General features: G+C 50.8%; 1 protein-coding gene across 1 annotated transcript in view; it reads right to left on the bottom strand.

The window, feature by feature from the left end:
* Nucleotides 1–23,147, bottom strand: part of LOC141731636 (uncharacterized) — a 143,743-nt gene that overhangs the window by 60,975 nt on the left and 59,621 nt on the right. Inside the window, exon 5 of the mRNA XM_074558050.1 lies at nt 18,606–19,015. Coding sequence (XP_074414151.1) covers nt 18,606–19,015 — 410 coding nt within the window. The remainder of the gene's footprint in view (nt 1–18,605; nt 19,016–23,147) is intronic.

Raw genomic sequence — 23,147 nt, 5'->3', positions numbered from 1 at the left:
AGCTGGCAGAGCTGGGAAGGAGGTTCAGGGGCTCGGAGTCAAGGAAAGGGGTGAAGGGACTGGGAGAGCTGGGACTGGGGAAACAGAAGAGGCTACAAAACCCCGACCAGAACAAAGCCAGCCACAGCTATTAAAATCTTACCACCATGTCCCCTCCCCCCAACACAACTAAAACCAAAAACTTCTACATCCTACAACTCATACAAAATAACCCTACAACTAAACACAAAACTCAAAACCAACCATAAAGCCAATCATAACACAACCCAACCACAACTTCCACCACAAATTACTGGCGGGTCAGATGTTAACCCTTTCAATACTTCAATCATCCCTCAAGTAAAAGAAAAAACAAAATAGAAACATTAAAAAAACCCCATAAAGCTATCAAAGTCAGAAAGGAAGAAATAAATACCCAATAAAAAAGAAGAAAAAAATACCTTAATCTTGAAACTAAAATCCTCTTATAATCTATAAAGAAAAACCTCTTTTTCTTTATAGCACATAAAACTATAAAAAAGTTTAAATATTCAAAATAATATCAAAGAAAAACCTACATATTAAAATAAATTATAAAGTAACTGCAATTTTATAAAAAGTTCAGGCAGAAAAAAAAGTAATCCAGTACCCACAAGAGAAGATCTCTATTTCCAGAGACAAAAATATTTTAAAAAGTAGATAATAAAAACATTTACCTTTAAACAACTCACCTTTAAAACAATACCTCAGAAGTTGACATGACCCATCAATAAGCTGTAAAAAAGCCTGTAGCAATAAAAGAATTTCACAATAACAAAGTTCCCCAGACAACTGTTATGCATGGCAAAATTAAGAGTCACAAAAAAATATTTTTCCTCCTGTAAAAAAACTCCATAAACTTAACAAGAAAAACTTCTCTCCCTAAAACTTAAAAAAAGACTATTCTAGAAAGAGTAAACTACTAGAAATTTTTAGTTTAGTTTCTTTACATTGTCAGGTTAAAGAAAAAAAGTTGTAAACAAAAAAATTGTTCTAAAGAATTTAATTCTTACTACCTTTTTTTCATTTGCTTTTACTAAAATTTTCTTTATACCCTTTTAAAACTTTAAGCCTACTTTACCTTTCTCATAATCCTATCTCACAACAAAATAAATACATAAATAATTACTGACACTAAAACCAACCACACTCATCAATACATTAATTAAGAGATCTTAAGATTGGAAAAAATCTTACATTAACAAAGCAAAACCACTACAATGTTGTGATAAACCATTTGCCAAAGTTTCTTTGATTTTCTAAAGTTGACAGTAAAGGCTGTTTGGTTGTTTGGAGCTCCTGAGAATCTCTTGCTGGTATTTCTCCAGTGAGCTCAACCAGAGGACACAAACAATTACAATTCCTTTTTAATGTCTCCTTGAGAGAGTTGTTTGGGGGATGGGAGTCAGGGCTTGTCTGTCCTGCTTGGCCCAGCCCAGGCAGGGCTTTCCCAGCCCCATTCCACACTCCATTTCCCAGCTGGAGCCGCTGGTGCCTCTGAGTTGTGCTGCCCCAGCCCCAGGGACGCTCTCCTTGTCTGCCCATTCCCCCACGGTCTCTAGGCAGGGATGGCCTCACTGGGGGCTGCTGACATCCTCAGCACCTTGGAGGCTGCTGCTGAATTTTCCTGCTCCAGAGGCTTGTTCAGCCTTCAGCTCTTCAGTGCAGGAATTCAGTGTCCCAGGGCTCATTAACATTGAGAACACCTGAACAAGCCAAGCCTCTGGGAACAATTTGATTTTAATTTTCAAATCATTTGTGGTTAGGTAGATCTCAGTAGTGTATTCAAAGTGAATACATGATATTTAAAAAGACAGCAAGAAGAGAATTTTTAGATTCTTTTTAGCTTTTATTTCCTGTTAATTTATTGATATGTGCAGTCCCCAATTGACTGAATTCAGGTACCTCCTCATGCAGATATGGAATGGAATAGATATGAAAATCAAGACCCTTCATGGCTGACAATCAATCAGATCTGTCCCTACCCCCACCCCATCATTTCCCCCGCCCAAGCCCTGGCACTCAGAGCAGCCTTGTGCAAATCTGAGCTCCCTCCAGCCCAGGCTGTACCTGCAGCTTTCAGCTCCTTGGTTCCAACTCCCACCTGCTTTCCTTGGAGAAGGAGCTGCCCAAGACACAGAGGGATGTTCATTTATTGTCAGCCAACAAAGCCAAGGGAAGGCACAGCTCCATCAATGCAACAGTCATTCCTCTGCTGGATATTAAATCCACTTTCCAGAGCAGACAGTCTCAGAGCAGTGGAAAATAACTTCTGTGTCCAGCACAGATCCCAAGGTCCCCCCCAAACTCTCCCTGCCCCAATTCTGCCCAGATTTGCTCTTTGCACACACGAGTCACAGGCTGAAGTCAGGGGCCCTCTACATTCCCAGATGGAGGAAAAGAGAGAAAGGGGATGAAGAAAACTCCTGTGCAGAGCCAAGGTCCTCTCAGTTGAAAGGCACTTGAATGACCAGAGAGCACCTGGAGGAAGAAACCTGGGAGCAGTGGGAAGGACAAAGATCCAGCTGGTCTAGTGAAGATATATACTCAGATATGGCCATTTAAAAAGGAGAGCTGAAAACATCTGAAGGCAAAGGGAGATGATAAACAGAATATTGGTGATGCAAGTAGATGGGAAGATCAGCCTTTCTTTTCCTGCCATCAGTAAACTTCGAGGAAGTTGCTGTTCCTGGTGGGAAAACTTTGTCTTGTCTTAAAAGTACTCAAATGACCCAGATAATAAAAATGTGCTTCCATATTACAAAATAAATAGGGTTTAACACCTGTGCCCCTTTCCAGGCAGGCATCAGCTGTGTGCCCATGAACAGGCAGTGCCACTTGTGCCCTGAGGTGCCCAGCTGGGATTGCATCTCTCCCAGAGCACCTGGAGCAGAGCAGAGCACCTTGCAAGCTGCAGGTCCCTGACAGTCCTGCAGGGCTCCTGTCCCATCGACATCTGCTCTGCTCCAGTCTGAAACAGGGCCCAGCATGGTGCTGGGATCATCAGAGAGCTGAGGTGTGTGCTGGAATTCAATGCCCTCCCCATCCCGCAGCAGCCCTGCATTTCCCTCCTGCAGCCTTGGTCTCCAGCCAAGCCATGGAGGCTCTTTGGGGTCTGGACTGTTCCTGCAGCCCCCAAGGGCAGCTGAGCTCTGCCTTTGGCACAGTCAGGCCTGGCCAGCGCAGGCCATGCTCAGCAATTCCCTGTGTGTGCCTGGCCTTGCTGTCAGCCCCGGCAGCGGCTGCGTGGCCCCTTGGTGGCCCTGTGCTGGCCCAGCCATGGTGGCCCAGCCCCTGTGCAGGCCCAGCCCAGGCCAGGAGCATTGCAGCTGGGAACGGCCCCTGTGCCATGGTGCCCACAGCAGCCTTGGGGCTCTGTGCCCCATGGCCTCCCTGCTGGGCAGCCTCTGCCAGCTCCTGCAGAGCCCGTGGCACCTGTGGGGCTGCACAGACAGCCCTGCCCCGGGTTCTGCCGGCCTCTGGGCCAGCAGAGAGGAAGCCAGGGCTGGCCATGGCTGGGAACAGGCCCTGAGGAGGATGGAGCTGGGCCACAGCCAAACAGCCCAGGCCAAAGCTGGGCTCAGCAGCCAGGGCTGCCAAGGGCTGGGCACAGAGGCTGGCACTGGCAAATGTCCTGGGCCCCCTCCCTACTCTGTCCATGCCACCAAGGGCACAGAGCAGCCTCCTCTCTGGGCCACTTGCCTGTTTGCAATGCCTTGCACAGGCGCTGGCCCTGGCCCACAAGGCCTGGCCTGAGTCCTGCCCCTGCACGCTCAGCCGGCTGAGATGGACACTGATGGTTTCTGGGCCAGGCTCTCTGAGCCCAGCTCCCTGCAAGCTCTGCCAGCTGCCCTGAGCTCTGGGCAGCACCAAGGGCCTCTCCCCAGCCCAGCCCAGCCGGCTCTGGCCCCACAGCTCTGCTCAGGCCAGGCTGCTCTGGGCACTGCCCCACGGCCTCAGCCCCTGGCAAGGGCACAGCAGCAGCTGCAGCTGCCACAGGACTCAGCCCCAGCCATGGGTGAAGGTGCTTGGCCAAGGCCAAAGGAGGCTCCCTGGCTGCCCTGCTCCCCTCTGCCTGAGGTGCTGAGAGCTCTGCAGCCCCTGCTGCCATCCCATCTGCCCAGGGCAGCACAAGAGCCTCGGCCTTGGGGCCCTCAAGAGCTGCTCCTGCTCCAGGCCCAGGGCCCATGCCAAAGCTGGGGCAGCCACAGAGCTGTGCTCATTTCTGTTCATTGCTGCTCTGATGGGGATGGATCCTCAGCCACTTGGAGGTTGCTGATGAATTTTCCTATTCCAGGGGCCTCTTCTTTCTTGAGCTCTTCAGTTCAGGAATTCAGTGAGAAAAGCAAAAATTATTTTTTCTAAACATCTGATCAAGACAAGCCACTGGGAATAATTTAAATTTTCATTTTTTCTGTCGTTAATTTGACAGACTTAAAAAGTTAATTCAAAGTGAATATAGTGTATTGAAAACAATGCCAAGTGAACTGCTTTTTCCTGTTTTCTATTCCTCTTTATAGATTGATATCAGCAATGGCACTTGATATTAGCCCCCAACACCTTCTAATGCATTCTGAGCAGATGTGAAAACCAAGACCCTTCATGGCTGAAAATCAATAATACTTTGTCATCACCCTCTCCCCACCATTTCCCTCATAAAACCACTGGCACTCCTATGGATCAGGAATGGTGGAGCCAGCAGGAGCAGGGCAGTGATTCTTCCCCTGCACTCAGCACTGGTGAGGCCACACCTCGAGTGCTGTGTCCAGTTCTGGGCACTCCAATTTAGGAAGGCCATGGAGGGGCTGGAGCACGTCCAGAGAAGGGCAACAAGGGTGGTGAGGTGTCTGGAGCACAACTCCTGTGAGGAGCGGCTGAGGGAGCTGGGATGGTTTATTCTGGAGAACAGGAGGATGAGGGGAGGCAAGGCGGTAGCAGGACACAGGTTGAACTTGATGATCTCCAAGGTCTTTTCCAACCTTCCTGATTCTGGGATTCTCTGAAACCACCCTTGGAGCAGTTGCAGGATGAGCCCTGGGCCTCCTCTTCAGCAGCTCCAGCAGCCCAGGTCCCTCAGCTTCTCCTACCAGCCCCAAAGCCCATCCTGTCAGTCCTGCAGAGCCTCTGCAGCTCCTCCTCACTGCCCAGAAGAGGGAGCCCCAGAGCCAGACACAGCAGCTCAGATGTGCCCCCCTGGCCTGGGGTGTCTCTGGCAAGGGAGCAGCACCAGGCACTGCAGGAGCCTGCAGACAATTCCTGCAGCACTTGTAGGATGATCCTGCTGCCCAAGGGACGTTCCCATGGTGCCAAGTCAGGAACTGCAATGGGGAGTGGGGCCAGAGAGGGATGGGCAAACAGGCATGGGCTGTTTGCAGGGCAGGGAACAGGGCTCGGGAAGAGGAAGAAATTTGTATCAGGAAGAGTAAAGAAAGCAAAGGTGAAGCCAAGGAAATGCTCAGGGCAGTTTGGAAGTGGCTGCCAGGCAGCCCTGGCTGCAAAAAACAACGTCTGCAGTGGGACAGGAAACTCCCAGCTGATGGGAACAAACTTTCTGGCTGACTGCAGAGGCCAGGACAAAGCTGAGTGCTTTCCCTGGTGTCCCCCAGCCCTTGCTGGCTCCAGGGGCTGATGGCATGTGTGCTCCCTCAGGTTCATGTCCCCACACCAACAGCATGGGGGTGCTCTCCCTGCTCTGTGCAATGCAAACAGGGGCTGCTGAGCCAGTGCTGCCGTGTCTGGGCCTGCAAGCATGGGGCACCTGTGTGAGCTGGGGCAGAGGCCAGGGCTGCAGAGGGGGGGATGTTGTTGGCAGCTCCATGAGGACGCTCTGGGACGCTGCCCTGGGCTGTGCAGTGCACTGGGGATGGATCAGCCCCTGCTCTTCCCGTCTGCCCCAGGGCCCTTGCAGAGCCCCAGCCCTGCTGTTTGCCCCCAGCCTGCCCACGGCCAGCCTGGGGCTGCTCACGGGGGTTTTCTGTGCTGACCATTGGCCTGGGTGTGTTCTTGAGAGATCCTGGGCAAGGAGCCTGGAGCCCCCAGGCCCTGGGCTGAGGCGTCAGCGCTGCCCCAGCAGTGCCCATGGCCTGTCCCTGCTGCAGCCCCGGCACTGCCACCCCCAGGGCTGTGCCCGGCCCTGAGAGCACTCAGGCCCTGCAGCAACACCAGGGCCACCAGGGCAGCGGGGCAGGGCCACGGCAGCAGCACTGGCAACACCAAGTGCTGCTGCTGCTGCTGGGCACAGCTGCTGTGCCAGCACTGATCTGCCCCCAGCTCTGCACACAGACATTGCTGCTGCAGCTTCAGAGAAGGCAACAAAAGGGCATCACTGCAGAAAACTCGGCTGGGGCATCCTTTAGTTTCTTTTAAGGCCACCAGGAGCACAGCCCCTCATTGACACAGTGTGTGGCCACAGGGAAGTTAGAGAGAAACAAAATGAGAAATGGCAGAAACAATGACATTTCTTTGTGGAAAATATGAAAAAAACAAAACAAAGAACCATAACCTCCAAAATGAAACCAAGAAGAAGTTTCAAAGATTACTTTTATTACAAGTGATTTGCAAACACTGGCCAGCACTTTAATGCTCCTGAAACCATCCAGTCATCAGTTCCACACTGAAGCCTTGAGCTCCTGGTTCCTCAGGCTGTAGATGAGGGGGTTCAGGGCTGGAGGCACAACCGAGTACAGAACTGACAGGGCCAGATCCAGGGATGGGGAGGACATGGAGTGAGGCTTCAGATAGGAAAATGTACCGGTGCTTACAAACAAGGAGACCACGGCCAGGTGAGGGAGGCAGGTGGAAAAGGCTTTGTGCCGTCCCTGTTTAGAGGAGATCCTCCGCACGGCCCTCAAGATCTGCACATAAGATGAAACAATGAACACAAAACAGCCAAAAAACAGAAAAGCACTACCCATAAGAGGACCAAATTGCCTAATGTAGGATTTTGAGCAGGAGAGCTTGAGGATCTGGGGGATTTCACAGAAGAACTGGCCCAGGGCATTGCTGTGGCAGAGGGGCAGGGAAAATGTATTGGCTGTTTGCAGCAGAGCATTGAGAAAGCCACTAGCCCAGGCAGCTGCTGCCATGTGGGCACAAGCTCTGCTGCCCAGGAGGGTCCCGTAGTGCAGGGGTTTGCAGATGGACACGTAGCGGTCATAGCACATGACAGTCAGGAGGGAAAACTCTGTTGTTGCACAGAAAACAAACAAAAAGACCTGCACAGCACATCCTGTGTAGGAGATGTTCCTGGTGACCCAGAGGGAATTGTGCATGGCTTTGGGGACAGTGGTGCAGATGGAGCCCAGGTCGCTGAGGGCCAGGTTGAGCAGGAAGAAGAACATGGGCGTGTGCAGGTGGTGGCCGCAGGCTACAGCGCTGATGATGAGGCCGTTGCCCAGGAGGGCAGCCAGGGAGATGCCCAGCAAGAGGCACAAGTGCAGGAGCTGCAGCTGCCGCGTGTCTGCCAATGCCAGCAGGAGGAAGAGCCTGATGGAGCTGCTGTTGGACATTGGCTGTGGCTGGGCATGGGGATCTGTTCATGGAGAAAGGACAGTGACAAGTCAGGAGAGGCTGCTTTGAGCCAAGCCTGGGCTATTCCCTGCAGCCTGTCCCACTGGGACTCACCCAGCCTTGTTCCTGCTCTGGGAAAACCTTCATCCAGGTCCGTGCCTGAGCTCCAGTTGTTCTGGCTGAGTGTGCCAGGAGCAGCCAGGGGTGTGCATAGGGGCTCTCTTGGAGCCATCCCTGCCCCGCTGCTCTGGGTTTGTGGCCATGTGGCAGAGGGATAAGGCTGGATGTTCAGGATTTGTCAGGGGAATCATTCCTAATGGAGATAGGATTGGTAGCATCTGCACTCCCAAGACCAAATGATGGCAGGAGTTGGTTTTAGGAAGTGTTTTCCTATCCACACATCATTCCTGGCTCTCTGAGATCAGAAATCCCCAGCATTTCTGCTGCACTCAGAGTTTGCCACTGACAGATATGAGAGGCAAAGGATTCCCTGTGGCTCAGGGAAGGAGAGGGGCTGGATGGGCTTGTTCCCAGCTGCCCTGCTTTGCACCTTTGGCTGTAGTCAGAGCACAGTCACACTCCTGGGTCACCCTGGGATAAACCAGACCCTGCTCAGAGCAGAGGGACCCCTGAATTTCTCACCCTCTCTCAAGGTCTCTGGGCAAGGTCTCAGCACCCCCTTGTGCCAAGGACACTCACAGCTCCCTTCGCAAACACAGCAGCATTTCCTCAGCTCTGGCAGCTCTGCCCTTCCCTGTGGGACATTCAGGGAACTCCCAGAGGCTCTGGCACAGATTTGCACCCAGGAGGGCAGCTCAGAGCTTGGAAGGGCACAGCAAGGAGATCCCTGGCTGTGCCCATGATGGGATCTCAGGGAGTGGACTCAGCTCATTCCCCTTTCCCATGGACTGCTTTTCCCACAGCCCCACAGGTGCCAGGGAAGCTTGGACACCCCATTCCCATGGACAGCCCTGCCTGGCAGGAATGCCAAGGGCAGAGCCAGACTCAGCAGCTGCAAATGCCAGAGCCTCCCTGAGAGCAGCAGATAACAGTGACAATATCAGGGCAGGGCAGAACCAAGAGAAGATGTTGTGGTGCTGTGCCTGAGAGGGCAGGGCAGAGACAGCCGGGCACTCAGGACAGTGTTCCCGTGCCCATCTGTGCCCAGCACCTCCCACACACCAACAGTGCCCTCATCCTGCCCCCAGCACTGCTCTCTTCAGCCCCCTCTCCTTCCCTGAGCATCTCCCTGGGCCTGGACATTCCCTCCTGAGAGGAGCCTTGTCCCTGCCAGCGCTCACAGAGCCCATCCCAGCCTGTGTGCCCTGGCCGGGGCCCTACAGAAACCTGCCTGTGTGCAGGGCCCTGGCTGGGGCAGGCTCTGTGTGCAGCTGGGCAAGGGCAGCTCAGGAGAGCCCTGCTGGGCCCTGCGGAGGTGATGCTGCTGCTGTCTAGGGCTGAGGAGTGGCTGAGGGCCCTTTGGGAGGCTCCCAGCAGAGAGACTGGCCACCCAAAGTTGCAGTTCTGGAGTCTCTGTAAATGTTCAAACATTCCTTGGATGATCCTGTGTGTCCCTTTCGACTCAGAATGTTCTGTGATTCTGGGTTTACAATTACTGTTCTGCTTCTCTCATCCCCCTTTTGTCTATAATCAAGAGAGAAAAAAACCCCTTGCAAAAATGTTAGAACAGTAAAATAAAAAAAGAGACATTTATTGGAAGTGTCCAGGTGTCCCAGTGGGGAAGTAGCACATCCTGGCCCCTGATTTCAACAATTTATTAAGGTTGATTAATTAGGATATTTAACAAGAACATCCAATAGGAGATTCAGTTGCCGCAGTTACACACTCCTCGGTCAACCCATTGGAGTGGGTCCATGGGCTTCTTTGCCTTCACTTTTTGTTCTGATTGTTCACATTCTGGTCAATTAGAAAAATGTTTTTGTAGGTTCTCTTCCTGATAATAAAACTATTGGATAATAAGACTGATAACACAGTATTTCAGAAATGTATTTAGACAGTGAGCTTATTGTTCTAAAATCCAAGAGAAAGGTTAGGAAATGTACAAGAGTTAATTAAGGATTATAATTACATAAGTACATAATAGTAGTTTAATACTGTTAATAAAGAATGTAGTAGTGTTAAGTAAGGATTGTAGATTTATGACTATGTAATGATAATTAACAGAGCTTTGAGTATATAAAAATGCATAAAATGTATAAACCTTTTTGTCATCACCCCAACTTTCCCATGCTTTTCCAATAAGGAAATTGAAAACACTCTCAGGAAAGCTCCTGATCTTTCCAGCAATCCCATGCTTACCTTCTTTGGGAAGGGTCCTCCGGAGCTGTGCCCAGGCTGGTCTGGAGCTGGGAGCAGCCCTGCCCCACCCAGCCCCTCTCAGCAGCAGCCCCTGCCCTGCTCAGGGTGGCTCCTTCCCCCCACAGCTTCTCCCCAGCGCTGGGAGCAGCTCCCCGGGCCGGCTGAGAGCTGTCCCTTGCAGGCAGCAGAGTCCCTGCCCCAGCACAGCGCCCTGGGCTGCAGGACCCTGCTCTGCAGGACAGCCCTTGGCACCCCTGGCTGCAGCCCCGGCTTCTCAGCCCTGCAGCAGAGCCTGGCAACAGGAGCTGCCTTGGGCTGTGCCTGGGCTGGGGCAGCAGGGAAAGCCAGCCCTGCCCTAGGGCCACAGCCCTGCCCTGGAGCAGCTCTGAGAGTCCTCCTGAAAGGTGCTAAAAGCTGTGGGATGTGCCAGCTCCAGGAGATCCCTGCAGGAACTGCAGCTTCTCTTCCCACAGCCAGGGAATGACTGTTTCAAACCTGGGATGATTTCTGCTCTAGTGATCCTCGAGTGAGCTCTGCTCTGTGCTCCCAGCCCAGGCTGAGTTTAACCCCTCTGTGCCTCTGTGCTGTGCCCAGGGTGGCTGCAGGCAGAGCCCCAGCCCTGCTGGGCTGTGCACAGGAGCTGCTCCTGGCCAGAGCTGTCTCTCTGCAGCGCTGCCCTTGCCAGGAGCTGCCTCTGTGCTGGGAGCCTCTGTGCAGGTTTTTCAAAGAACTTTGCATTTTGCTGTTGCCTGGCAGTCTCTGAGAGGTTTGTGCAATCATGGCCTCCAATTATCTCCTTTAACTAGTTCCTGGAGAGTCTTTGTCAGTAACAGCACTCAGTAGGGCTCATTAATGCTTCAAGGTACTTCAGTTATTTTAAGGTATTTGGTGTTTTCCTTTTGATAGACTCTGTGAGAGGTTTGTGCAATCATGGCCCCAATTATCTGCTTTAACGAGTCCCTTGAGAGCATTGTACTGACACTCAGTGAGGCTTATTAATGCCTTGAGATACTCAAGTTTTTTAAGGTACTTAATGGATTTAAGAATACTTTTAGGTACTTTTAAGAATTTTCTTTCCCACACTGAGTCTCTGAGAGGTTTTTGTGCCATCCTGGCCTCCAGTTCTCTCCTCCAAGGAGCCCATGACGATCCTGTGTTGAGTATCTTCTTCCCCCGTTCTGTTTTACAACAAAGATGGAACTGAAAGAATTTGTAAGACTTTCTAAGAGCATCCAAACAAACATGGGACAATTAACAATACAACAACAACTAAGACCCTGTTTTAGCTAGACATCATTCAACCCTCTAATTCCTAGGATTGGAAGTGTTTATTGAACCAGTCTTTTTTTTCCATGTGAAGCTCCTTGAAGCTTTCTTCCTTCAGTACCTGAATGTTCTTGTGGATTGACTCGCTGTGGCTGGAGAGGTTCATGCCACACATGCCCTCAGAGTCTACACAGCCTTGCCCATGTGCCCAGAGTAAAAACTCTATCGCTGTTGTGCAAGGTGGCCTGTCTGATGGTCTCTGTGTCTGAGAGCAAGCCACTCAATGTGAGGGAGGTAGCATTGGTTTGCTTACTTAACAGGAACCCAAAATGGTCTAATTGTCCTAAAGCTTTAGCTGCGGCGACACAAGGTAGTTCAAACCGGGGGTGCTACCATCCGATAGCTGGATTAAAGCTTGCAAAGCCATCTCTTTGATATCATCCAATACTTCTCTGGGGATGCCTGCTGCTTGATCATCTGGTAGGCTGTGTTGTCCTTCTCCAGCTAGATGGTTCATTGGCAATTCCGCCCTTGCCTCATTATTAGCACAGTCTGCTATTAATTGATTTAGTAAACTCTTCCATCCCCCTTCCCACAGGGTGTATTCTGTAGATGACAACAACATGGTCATAATATATTTTAAATCGTAGGGAGTTAGGACATGTGCTGTATACATGGCCCTCATTAGGCCATTAAAAGAAAGTAAGTCTCTCCTATGGTCTTCAGCTGCCCTACACAGATCCTTTGATTTCCCCATAAACCAATGGCTGATACCTGTGATTCTGCCTCCTTTCATAACATATGGGGGCCACGAGGAGTTTCAAGACTATTTGCCAGTCTCCTTCCTTAACTGCCTTTTTCCGCATCCTTTTCTAAGGATCTCCTGGGGTTGAGGGGCAAGGTGGCTCTGTGGAATCCAAGCTGTCTTCTGAGGAGGAAGAATAACTTGGAGCAGAAACATTCAGATTAGAAATAGTGTGACAGTTGGGCTTAGTATCTTTGACCATGGGGGTTTTATTGTTGCCGGAGGGTGAGGCAAAGGGCATTGCCATTTTGTCAGGTGTTGAGGAGAAAGGGCCTTGATTTAGGATGGTGGACTTCCGGGGTGGAGTTCGGAGGCAAGGCCCAGGGCGAAGGTGGAATGATTGACAGTGGGGCATGACCCACACTTGTGGGGGTGGAGTCTGGAGGTTCATTCAGGGTGGAAGAGAAGGTTATGGTAGCAGGAGGTGGAGGAGCCAAGATGGAGGGAGGATGGTCAGGCCATATTCAGGCTCCTTCCATCTTGAGTCTCCAGGGCATGATGCTCCAAAAGGGCGTGGCAATGGGCATCTTGGAGGATTGTGGAAGGTCCAAAACAGGCAAGTTTGAGGAGAGGTCCTGAGTTAGGAGTGACCAATGGATTCAGTTTTTGACACATTGCTTGCTGGTGAAGGGTCTCAATGATGGTGTGGAAATGGGGAGCATGTGGAGCATGATGGGGTCTCTTTTGATCTAAATGTTTTACAATTTAACTCCCAATGCGTCCCAAAATTCGGTAGTATGGATTTCGTCAGCAGGGGCATCTGGAAAATTTTTAATGACCCACCTCACGATTTTAATTGGTTCTTTGAAAATATTTTGTCATGATCAGTGAGAATAAACTTAAAGCATCTATATACGCTCCTTTCTACTTTGGACATCTGGTGTCCACCTTAGGGGGAACAGCCACCAAAACCTTCCAAATCAATTATGGAACTTGGGTGCATATTGTAAAAACACAGTGGCAAAATGGGCAATAAATGCCTTCCATTTCCCCAAACCCACCTGCATTCCTACGCAGGTGAAACCATCATCATTCCTGCTGATCCTGGCCAACCTCCCTCGAAGCAACGATGGATCAACCGGGCCCGGCACAATCCAAAATCCCGGGGAGCACTTGCCTATCCATCAGCTCACCCCAGCTGATGTGATTGACAGGGAGCCCTGAATGTCATGGTTCCTGTTTGGTCGCCAAATGTCACAGTGAGGATGGCTGCGACAAACCTCTCTGGTTCCCTGACTTCAGGGCAAGTGTGGCGAAAATGAAAATGAGCGGGTTTGATGGAATTGCCCAAAAGGAACTTTAGTAATAGGGTGAGAAACAATGAACATGGAGAAGTTGAGCACAGTACAAGGGGCAGGATCCAAAGACCTGAGACAATGGGGAAGAAACAACATGTACACTTGGAGTTAGAAAACTAGAACAATAACCATATAAGACAAACAAGTAACCAATAGGGGAGTAGAACTTGAACAACATAGCATAATGACACTAAAGGCTTATGGAGGAACTCTCAAGCTTGGCCTAAGTTAAACAAATGATTACTAGGGCTTGAAACTCATGCCCAGTTCTTTCGGACTAAAATCTGGCTGACTCTGAATTACACCAAGGCTAACTCTCACATTGCTGCTTTGCTCTGGTCCCTTGGGACCATGTGACCCAACAGAGCCACAATCATGTCCTTGGTTCCACGAGGCTCCACAGTGTCACAATGGTGCCTTGGATCCATGGTGCTCTGCAGTGTCACAATGGCCCCTTCATTTCACAAGGCTCCCAAATGACACATTGGTCTCCATAGGAAGGAAACCATGGAGCCCCATGTTTCAGAAGCTTATGAACAGGATCCACCAGAGGTCAAGGCAAGCCTCACCTTTTGTCCTGGCAGGTTTGCTTGGAACAACCCTTGGATACTCGAAATTATGAATGTGGAGTTCTAATTTAAAACATTTGTACCTGGAGAAGAGGGATTTTTTTTTTCATATAAAGAAAAGCACCGACCCCTTTCCAGTGTTTGGAAAATAGGTGAATGCTGCCCCTCAGGAGTCAAAGACCAGCCAGACTTCTCTGTCCTGGCAACTTTAGTCTGGGAGCAATCCTTTAATACAAAAAAATTTGGAGATAGAATCCTAATTTTGGCCATGGATGCCAGGAAAAGATGGACAGTTCTTTTCCATGAAAAGAAGAGCCCAGAGCCCCAGTGTTGCAGGGGCAGATGGGAGATGCCTTCCACATTCCAAGGTCAGCCAGACATGTCAGGTGACCAAGGCCAAGGCAGCCACACCTATTTCATGTTCCCTTGCTTCCACAGGGAACATGAAGTTTGTGTGCAGTGTCACAATGGCTCCTTGCTTTCATGAGGCCTTCCAGTGCCACAATGGTTCTCTTGCTTCCATGATGCCCTCAGGTGTCATAATGGCCCCTTGATGACACAAATCCCTAAGGACCGTAATGGTCACCATGGTTCCACAAGGCCTCACAGTGTCCTAATGGTCTGTTGGTTCTATGAAGCCTCGCTGTGTCCAATGGCCCTTGGTTCCATTGGGGCCCAGTAATGCAACAATGATCCTCTTGGTTCCACAAATTCCCATAGTGTCACAATGGCCCCTTCGTTCCATGAGGCCCTGCAGGGTCACAATGATCTCCATGCTTCCATGGGGCCTTGCAACGCCACAATACTCTCCATGGATCCATGGTGCCTCGCAGGATTACAATGGCTCTTTGGCTCCACAAGGGCCTGAAATGCAGCAATGGCCTGTTGACTCCACAAAGCCCCGCTGCTTCACACTGGCCCCTTAGGACCATGTGGCCCAACAGAGCCACAAAGATGTCCTTGGTTCCATGAGGCCCCACAGTGTCACATTGGTCCCTTGGATCCATGGTACCCTGCAGTTTCACTATGATGACCTGCATTTCACAAGGCTCCAAAGTGTCCAAATGGTGTCCATGGTTCCTCAAGACTCCACAGTGTCACAATGATCCTCTTGGTTCCACAGGTTCCTACAGCGTAACCATGCCCATTGGTTCCCCAATGTCCCACAGTGTCACAGTGGTCTCCACAGGAAGGAAACAAGTGAGCCCCAGTGGTTCAGGATCAGATGAGAGGCAGTCACCAGAGGCCAAGTCTAGCCAGACTTGACTGTACGGGCAGATTTGTTCTGGGAGTAACCCTTGGATATAGAGAATTGTCGATGCAGAATCCCAATTTTAGCCATGGGTGCCTAGACAAGAAAGACAGTTCTTTCCCATAGGAAGGAAAGCCCAGAGCCCCAGTGTTTCACGGTCAGATGGCAAGTGGCCCTTGACATGTCAAATTCAGTGGGACCTGTCAGACTGTCCCCAGGAGTCCAAACCAGGCAGACCTGTTCCACGTTCCATTGACTTCATGGGTCCCCACACTGTCACAATGGTCTCCTTGATTCAGTGAGGTCTGGCAGTGTCACAATGGCTTCTTGATTTCATGAGCCCCAACAGAGTCACAAGGATCCATTGGCCCTACGCAACCCTGCTGTGAAACACTGGCTCCTTGTTTCTATTTTAAATCAATCCCAATCAAACCACAGTTTGATCGTTGATCCTTGCTTCCATAGGGCCCATGATTTGGACAAAGGTCTCCTTGATTCCATGATTCCTGGATTCCACAGTCTCACCATAGTTTCATTGGATGTCCATTGTCAAAACTGACCCATGGTTCCATGAGGTTCCATACTGTCACCGTGGTCACTGTCAAAAGGTGGGTGAGATCGATGTCCCGAGACACCTTGGGATGCTTGGAATGCCTGTGTGGGGCCAGGGCCGGGTCAGGCCTTGGTTTGTGGTGGGACAGAGCCCCACCCCCTGACCTGGCCTGGCAGAGCTGTCAATCACATAGCAAATGCTGTGCTAACCCCACTCTGATTGGCTGAGCTGTCAATCAATCACACACTAGCAGCTGATGCTACCCTGGCTCTGATTTGACAAGCAGCTGGCAGTCCCACCCCAGCGGCGGGCCCATGAAGGCCCAGTGGGTTAAAAACAAGAGCATGAGGCCAGCCCATGATCTGGATCCTGTCTTCTCCTGGGGTTCCTCTGTTAGCGATGCTGGAACCCCAGCAGTTGGTTCCTATCTGCGTGTCTTTCTATGGATCTTCTGTCTTTCTGTTGTTCTTTATTTCTTTTCCTTCTAATCCTACTTACCTGGAACATTTATGGTAACTTCACATGATAGGGCTTAAAGGTTTTTAGGTTAAATGTGTGGGAATCTAGGGCAGAGGGATTATTTCTCTCTCTGCTCTGAGGAGTCCTGACCCCCAGAGAAACGCTACCTTTCACCTTTGCCCTTGGAGAGGACTTCCAAGACTTTGAGTTAGATTAGAATTTACCAAAGTGTGAAATAAATAATAGAAAATAGGATAGTATGTCACTTGGGTGAGAAATTTAGGTTTTGGGATTTTTAGTATTGTGGAGATAGGAAGCAAGATGGAGGAATTGGGGTGTAGTCCCTGTCTTCTACTCCATTTTCTACAGTGTTGGTGGCAGAGGGTGATTGGTCAAGGAAAGCACTGTGCAGACATTATGTGGACAGTCAAGGAATGAATTACTGGTCAATAAGTAGAAATAACGTAAGTTTTAAGAGTTAATTGGATTGGACAACTTTAAAAGAGCTTGAAACTGTGCATTTTGGGGCAATTTTGTGGTGCTTTTCCAATGCACTGAGCCTAGTGTGGAAAGCAAGGCAAAACTTTAGATAAGATAACAATAAACAAGAAGCTGAAGACCAAAAAAGTCCCATGCATCTCCTTTTACATGGAACAGAACTGCTACAGGAGGGTTTCCCCCATCCAGGGAACCCCCAGAAAGGCCGCATGTAAAACAAACATCAATAACTGGTGTTATCTAAGTGGATTTTTTGAGGAAACACTTGGATGACAATGTTTGTTATAAGTTGGCTTTTTTTCCATAAAATTGTTTACTGAAGGGTGTTGTCTTAATTGGCCAATCATGTGAAATGTGTTGATCAAAGGACCAGTGTGGTCCACCGGTAGCAAACCAAGGTATAAAAGACGAGGATTGAAAAAACAGGTGGCTTATAGCCCGCAGCCTTCTGATCTGAGTCTGTGTCATCTCTGATTCAACAGTGACATTTGGGGATCTAAGGGGCTATCGGGAATCCTTTCTGCAACTCGAGACCCAACAGGAGCTTCTCTAATAAAGCTTTTGCCTGAAGCTCCCTCTGTGCCCATGATAGGAACCCCTGTGAGTGTCTGGGACATCCCAGCTCTTTTGCAGCCTCGGGACTCCTGGGATGTCTTTGTGGAGCCCCCATGAGTGCCTGTGACAGATCGGTGCCTTTGCAGTCCAAGGTCCCCTGGAATGTCACCATGGAATGGCTGTGACTGCCTCTGACCACAAGGCTCTTTACCATCCCCAGAAAGCCCTGGGAGGTCTCCATGGAGCCTCTGTCTGTGCCTGTGACATTCCAGCTCTGGAACAGCCTGGAGACTCTTGGAAAGTCCCCATGGAACCTCTCTGAGGGCCTGTGAGAAATCTGATCCTTAGCAGGCAACCATCACCAGGACCCTGTTGCTATGCTCAGTCATTTGGCAGCTCCATGGAGACGCCATGCCGGAGTGGTTGCCATGGACACCAGTTCAGGCCTGCAGCCAGAGCCCGTTGCCATGGCAACCATTGGAACCCCATCCCAGGCTCACAGGATGCCAGAACCACAGAATTGGCTGAGCTGGGAGGGACCCATCAGGATCCTCCAGTCCAACTGCTGGCCCTGCACAGGACACCCCAACAACGCCAGCCTGGGCCTGGCAGCGCTGGCCAGACGCTGCTGCAGCTCAGAGAGCCCTGGAGCTGGGACCCTTCCCTGGGGAGCCTGGGCAGGGCCCCAGCAGGGATAGGGCAAAAACCTTTTCCTGACATCCAACCTGAGCCTGCCCAAACTCAGCTGCAGCCGTTCCCTCCACTCCTGTCCCTGGGCACCAGACGGAAGAGGTTCCCACAGCCCCAGCCAGGGACCCGCTCCCAAGGCTGTTGCCATGGCCACCAGGGCTGGCACCACCTGGGATGCTCGGTTTCCACAGGCCGGGCTTCAGGAATGGAATTCCCCAGTTTCCTGCTCCCGCTAAAACCGTGCTGCCCTCACTGCCCTCCTGCCTCCCATGGAAAGCACAAAAGGCTAAGATCCTGGGCTGGGATAAGAACAATTTATTGGGAACAGAAACGAGATAACAAATGGAACAGAAAAACTATTGATCACAGAAGGGATAAATAAAACTGCTTACAGGAAAAAACTAAAACACAACTGCCTGGCTCTTCCCAGCAACATATTTCCCCCACCTGGAAAGGACACCCTTCTTGTCAGGGAGAGAGAGAGTCCCTTTCCTGCCCCTGGCAATGACCTGAGGTGGGAGTGAATGTAATTGCAGGGCCATGGAAAGACCCTCATGTACTTCAGTTTACACCATGTCATTGAGACGGGAAGGTATTGGGGCAGTTGTCTTCCCAGCATGGATCATAGGGAACATGGATCACCTGCGCTCTTCCCAACGTTAGACATCCATTGGGGGTGAAGCTGGAGCAGTGCACGAAGCTCCTCCTGCAGCTGGGGCACTCACAGGGCTTCCCTTAGTAGAACCTCCGTTGGTGTTTTGTCATGTTAGAGCTGCTGGTGGAGCTCTTCCCACATTGGGGACACTCGTAGGGCCTCTCCCCGGTGTGGATGTGTTGGTGGGTGATGAGGTGAGAGTTTTGCTTGAAGCTCTTCCCACACTCAGGGCAGCGGAAGGGCCTCCCCTCCGTGTGAATCCGCTCATGCAGGAGGAGACTGGAGTTGCTGTGAAATCTCTTCCCACAGGTGGGACACTCATAGGGCCTCTCCCCAGCGTGGGTGCGCCTGTGCCTGATGAGGTGGGAGTTGCGCTTGAAGCCCTTCCCACACTCAGGGCAGCGGAAGGGTCTCTGCTCTGTGTGAATCTGCTGGTGATGGAGGAGACTGGAGCTGGTCCGAAACCTCTTCTGAAACTGGGGACACTCGTAGGGCCTCTCCTCAGTGTGAATGCGTTGGTGCCTGACGAGTTCTGACCTGTAGCTGAAGCCCTTCCCACACTCCCCACACTCGTAGGGCCATTCCCCGGTGTGGATCATCTGGTGGCTGATCAGGGTGCTCCTCTGCCTGAAGCTCTTCCCACACTGCAAGCACTTGTGGGGCTTCTCCCCATCATGAAAGTTCTCATGGACCACCAGCTCTGAGCTCTGGCTGAAGCTCTGTCAACCTTCCTGGCTCAGGGAGGGTCTTTCCTCCTCACAGCACACTGGGCTGGGTTTGGAGCCCCTCTTCCTGTGGAATCTCTGAGGAGTTTCTTCCCCGTTGGATTCTTGTACCCTGGAGTCACTCATAACAGCGTCTTTCACAAGGTTCTGCTGTGGGGATTTGTCCTCTCTGGTCCCAATCCTCAGCTTCTTGTCTGGGGGAGGAAAGAGGGAAGGGCAAGGAGATCTCCCCAGTGCATCCCCAGCACGACGGGGTTGGCAGCAGGGTTGTCCTGCAGCTGGGGGCAGTGCTGGGCTGGGAGATGGGGCAGGAGAAAGGGGAAAAGGGACACTGACTTCCTCCTCACCTGCCTGGGTGTCCCGGGGATCCTTTCTGTTCCTCAAAGCCTCCTTTTCCATCTGGCAATGGTTTGGGGATGGAAAATCCTTTTTTGGGAGAATAACAAGGGATGAGAACATTGAGATTTGTACTGGTTTGAAGGCAAACATGGGGAACGTGTAAACCAGAATTGCAATTAAATAACAAAATGACGATCAAGGCAATGATACAGAAACCCTGCCTTAAACTGACAGAGTCAGGATATAACCTGACACCCCTGTTGGTCAGGGTGGTGGCAGCAGTCCCAATAAATGGTGGCTGCAGTCCTGTTGGAGTGATGAACGTGATTCTGTCAGAGCAGTGATCCTGCAGAAAGGTCTGGTCTTCCCCTGAAGGTCCAGTGGTGGTTCTGGAGATCTTGTCCTTTGGGATTCCAGTAGGCAAGCTGCTCCTGGTGTAGCAAGCCTCAGCTTATATCCAGGTAGGAATGCTTGGATCCTCCCCCTGGGTGGAGCATCCCACAATGGGAATGATGGAATTTTATCAGTCCTGCAGTGACACTCAATGGCCCATTCACAGAAGATATCTCTCCTGGAGGGCGTTATAAGGGCTGAGTCATGGAAGAGATAAAGAACCCTGCCCCACCTGTTTATAGCAGTTAATGAAGATGGGGATTGAAAACATGCATTTGGTTACATATTGCATGGCAACCTGAAACAGTGGGGTAATCCCTGCTCAGGGGGTGAACACCACCCCCCTTACCCAAACTGGCTCAGCTGTAAAACCCCCACCCTGGGAAGGGCACACACACAGGGGGCAATGTCACACTTGGCCCCCTCCAGGGGAGGTCTCTCTCCCTTGTCACTCATCTTTTCTCTTTCTTTCCATCTCTCTACCTGACATTTACTGTTCAATAAAATCCACTTCGGATTTGGTTGTGTTAGCACCTTAATTGGGGCAGAGGCATCTCTCTAACAATTTTCTTAACCAAATTGCCATATAATTTATGCACAGTGAGTTCAGGGCACTGTTCTCTGACCCCAAGTGCCTTTGGCAACAGCATGGTTCCCTCTTCTGAGGAGGTTGTGGTTCTTCCTGGAAGAACTCTTGGAAACGTGGACACAGTCCCTCCTTCCTCCTGGGGAGCTTATGGAGCTTATAAAAGCTTTATTTCTTTATGGGAGAAATGATGAAGAAAATGGCTTATATGGGTGGCCAGTGTAAAGAAAATAATTTGTTCTCTTTCCTTATAAAATTGTTAAAATCACTGGAGGAAATGGAGCAAATGTTATCAGTGAGACTGACAAGGTTCAGTCACCCCATGGTGAGGAACAGAAGGCGGCTAGAAGTCCCAGAAGAAGGCCAGCTCAAGTAGATAAATTTCCGAATAAGTCCTGAATTCCCAGGCTTGGGGGCTTTACCAAATGTGACAATCATTTTTCTCTTTATCCCTGTCACCTTTGTGACTGCTACACAGAGCTTTCCCTTCCTTTTAATAATCTGTATTGGGCCAAATTTCCACTTTTCTTTTATCGGAACCTGCCAGCAGCTGAGCTGGAGATGTGCAGGAAGCAATGAATATTGGAATTGCCACATCACTTCTTGGAATGTCGGTTTATTCATATTTGGGATTTGTTTGTGCTTTCATCCCAAGTTACCTGTGGGAAGACCATATATTCTTCAAAGTGATTTTGCAGAGTCAAGCTTGATTTCTGCCAAGTTTATTTTGTCAAGTGTCCAGAGGATTCTCAATAGGTCTCTGTGCCTCTCGCACTGGGGGATGCTTGGGAGGGGTTTGGGGGGGTTTTTCCTGTCCCTGTCACCCCAGGCTGTTCCCCAGGGGGTCTCCATCATTTTCATCCAGGAAATTCCTGGGGGGTCTCCCTCCCTCTCACCCCTGTGCCAGGGGGTGCTCAGGGCAGTCTCTGTCCCTCTCAGCCCAGGGGATGCTCAGAGCAGTCTCTGTCCCTCTCAGCCCAGGGGATGCTCGGGGGGTCTCCATCCCTCTGGCCTCAGGCAATGCCTGTGCAGGGCTGGGGACCAGGGGCTCTGTGTCCCTCTCACCGCTGAGGGTGCTCGGGGCTGGGTGGGCTCTCCGACCTTCTCACGCCTGGGGAGGCCAGGGGGGTCTCTGTCCCTCTCAGCCCTGCTGTGACCCCACCCAAACATCATCGGGGTCAGAGGGACAGAGACACCCCCAAAGCCCCAGAATGGCTGAACCTGGGATTTGGTTTGGAGCTGAGGATGTTGGAAGGGGCTGGAATTGGGGCTGGAGTTGGAGATGGGGCTGAGATTTGGATTAGAGCTGGAATTGGGGTTAAGGCTAGACATGAGATTAACTTTAGGGCTGGGGTTGGGATTGGGTCTGGGATGAGATTAAATACAGAACTGTGAGTGTGTCTAAACATGGAGTGAGACTGAGACAAGGATTGGGGTCAGGTTTGGGATTGAGCTCACCCAGAGTAGGACAGGGGGGATGTCACAGTTGGAAGGTTTGGGGAAAATCCTGGTTTGGGAAAAAACAAGGTGTGAATGCCTTGGGTTGGGGATTCCTCCCACCCACATCCATTTCCAGAAGACACCTGATGTCCAAAAATCAAGAGTGAATCAAAAAAAGCCACCAGGTGTTTCCCATTTCCAGTCTCATCCCTCCTGGGTTATGGTTGGTCCCCGCATCTCAGGGCTGGTGGGGATTCCATCGGTCCTGGGGATCCCTCCTCTCCAGGGTCCTTCTTTTGGATTCTGGGAGGTTCTGGGGTCCCAAGGTCCCCCTCTCCAGCCTCCCCTCAATCCAGCCACTTGGGGTTCCCCCTTCTTTCCACCACCCTGTCCTGGTTTAGGGCAAATTTGGTTGAAACCCTCCAAAAGGAGTTTCCTCTAGAATGCCGATTCAGCAGCCCCACTCTCAGCCAGTCCGGGAAAATATTTCCTTAGAGAAAAGTCTAAAATAACTTTATTTTACAGGCAAAGCATTCACCAGCACAAAAAATTGAACAATATTAAGCAAGTAAACTTCCTGCTGCTCCAAAATAGATGACAAACTCTGAAAGTCCCTCCTTGGGTTGTAGCTCCGTGCACTCAGCATCTTATCAGTGCCTTATCAGTGGCTTATCAGTCTCTTATCAGTCTGACCAGCGCTGGAAATGCCTAGGCCCAGGCTTATCCCAGTGGGCCTCAGGGAAGAGCTGCTGGTGGTATTCTGGTTGTTCAGTCCAGAGCAGGTTTAAACGGCTCCAAAGAAAAAGAAAAATCAAAGTTCAGGGAACTTCTCTGCCTCAGAGACCTAAAAACTGATTAAAAGCAAAGGAGAGCTCTGTCCTGCTGTCTGTCCATGCAGAAGCCGGAATGTGGAGAAGTGAGTGCAGTTTCTGAAAACAAACTGCAGCTTCTTCCTCCTCCTCTTCGCTCTCAGAACCAGCCTTAAAGAACTCATTCCTGCGCTAAACGGACCATTGGGGGTATGAGCATCATGAAGTCACCCCAGGACACCCCAGTCAGGGTCAGGGGGTCCCGTCCCCGCCTCATCTCCGGGCTGCCGGGGGTCCCCCAGCTCCGGTATCGCCCCTTCCCCTCTCCCCGCCCTGGGGGTCTCCTGTTCCACAGCCCCGGCTCTCACGGGGATCCCCAAAACCAATGTCCCACCCCGTTGGTACCGGG

The sequence above is a fragment of the Zonotrichia albicollis genome, chromosome 24, assembly GCF_047830755.1.
Source record: "Zonotrichia albicollis isolate bZonAlb1 chromosome 24, bZonAlb1.hap1, whole genome shotgun sequence".
Taxonomy (NCBI): Eukaryota; Metazoa; Chordata; class Aves; order Passeriformes; family Passerellidae; genus Zonotrichia; species Zonotrichia albicollis.
The sequence above is the reverse complement of the archived record's forward strand: the minus strand, read 5'-3'. Positions and strand labels throughout refer to the sequence as shown.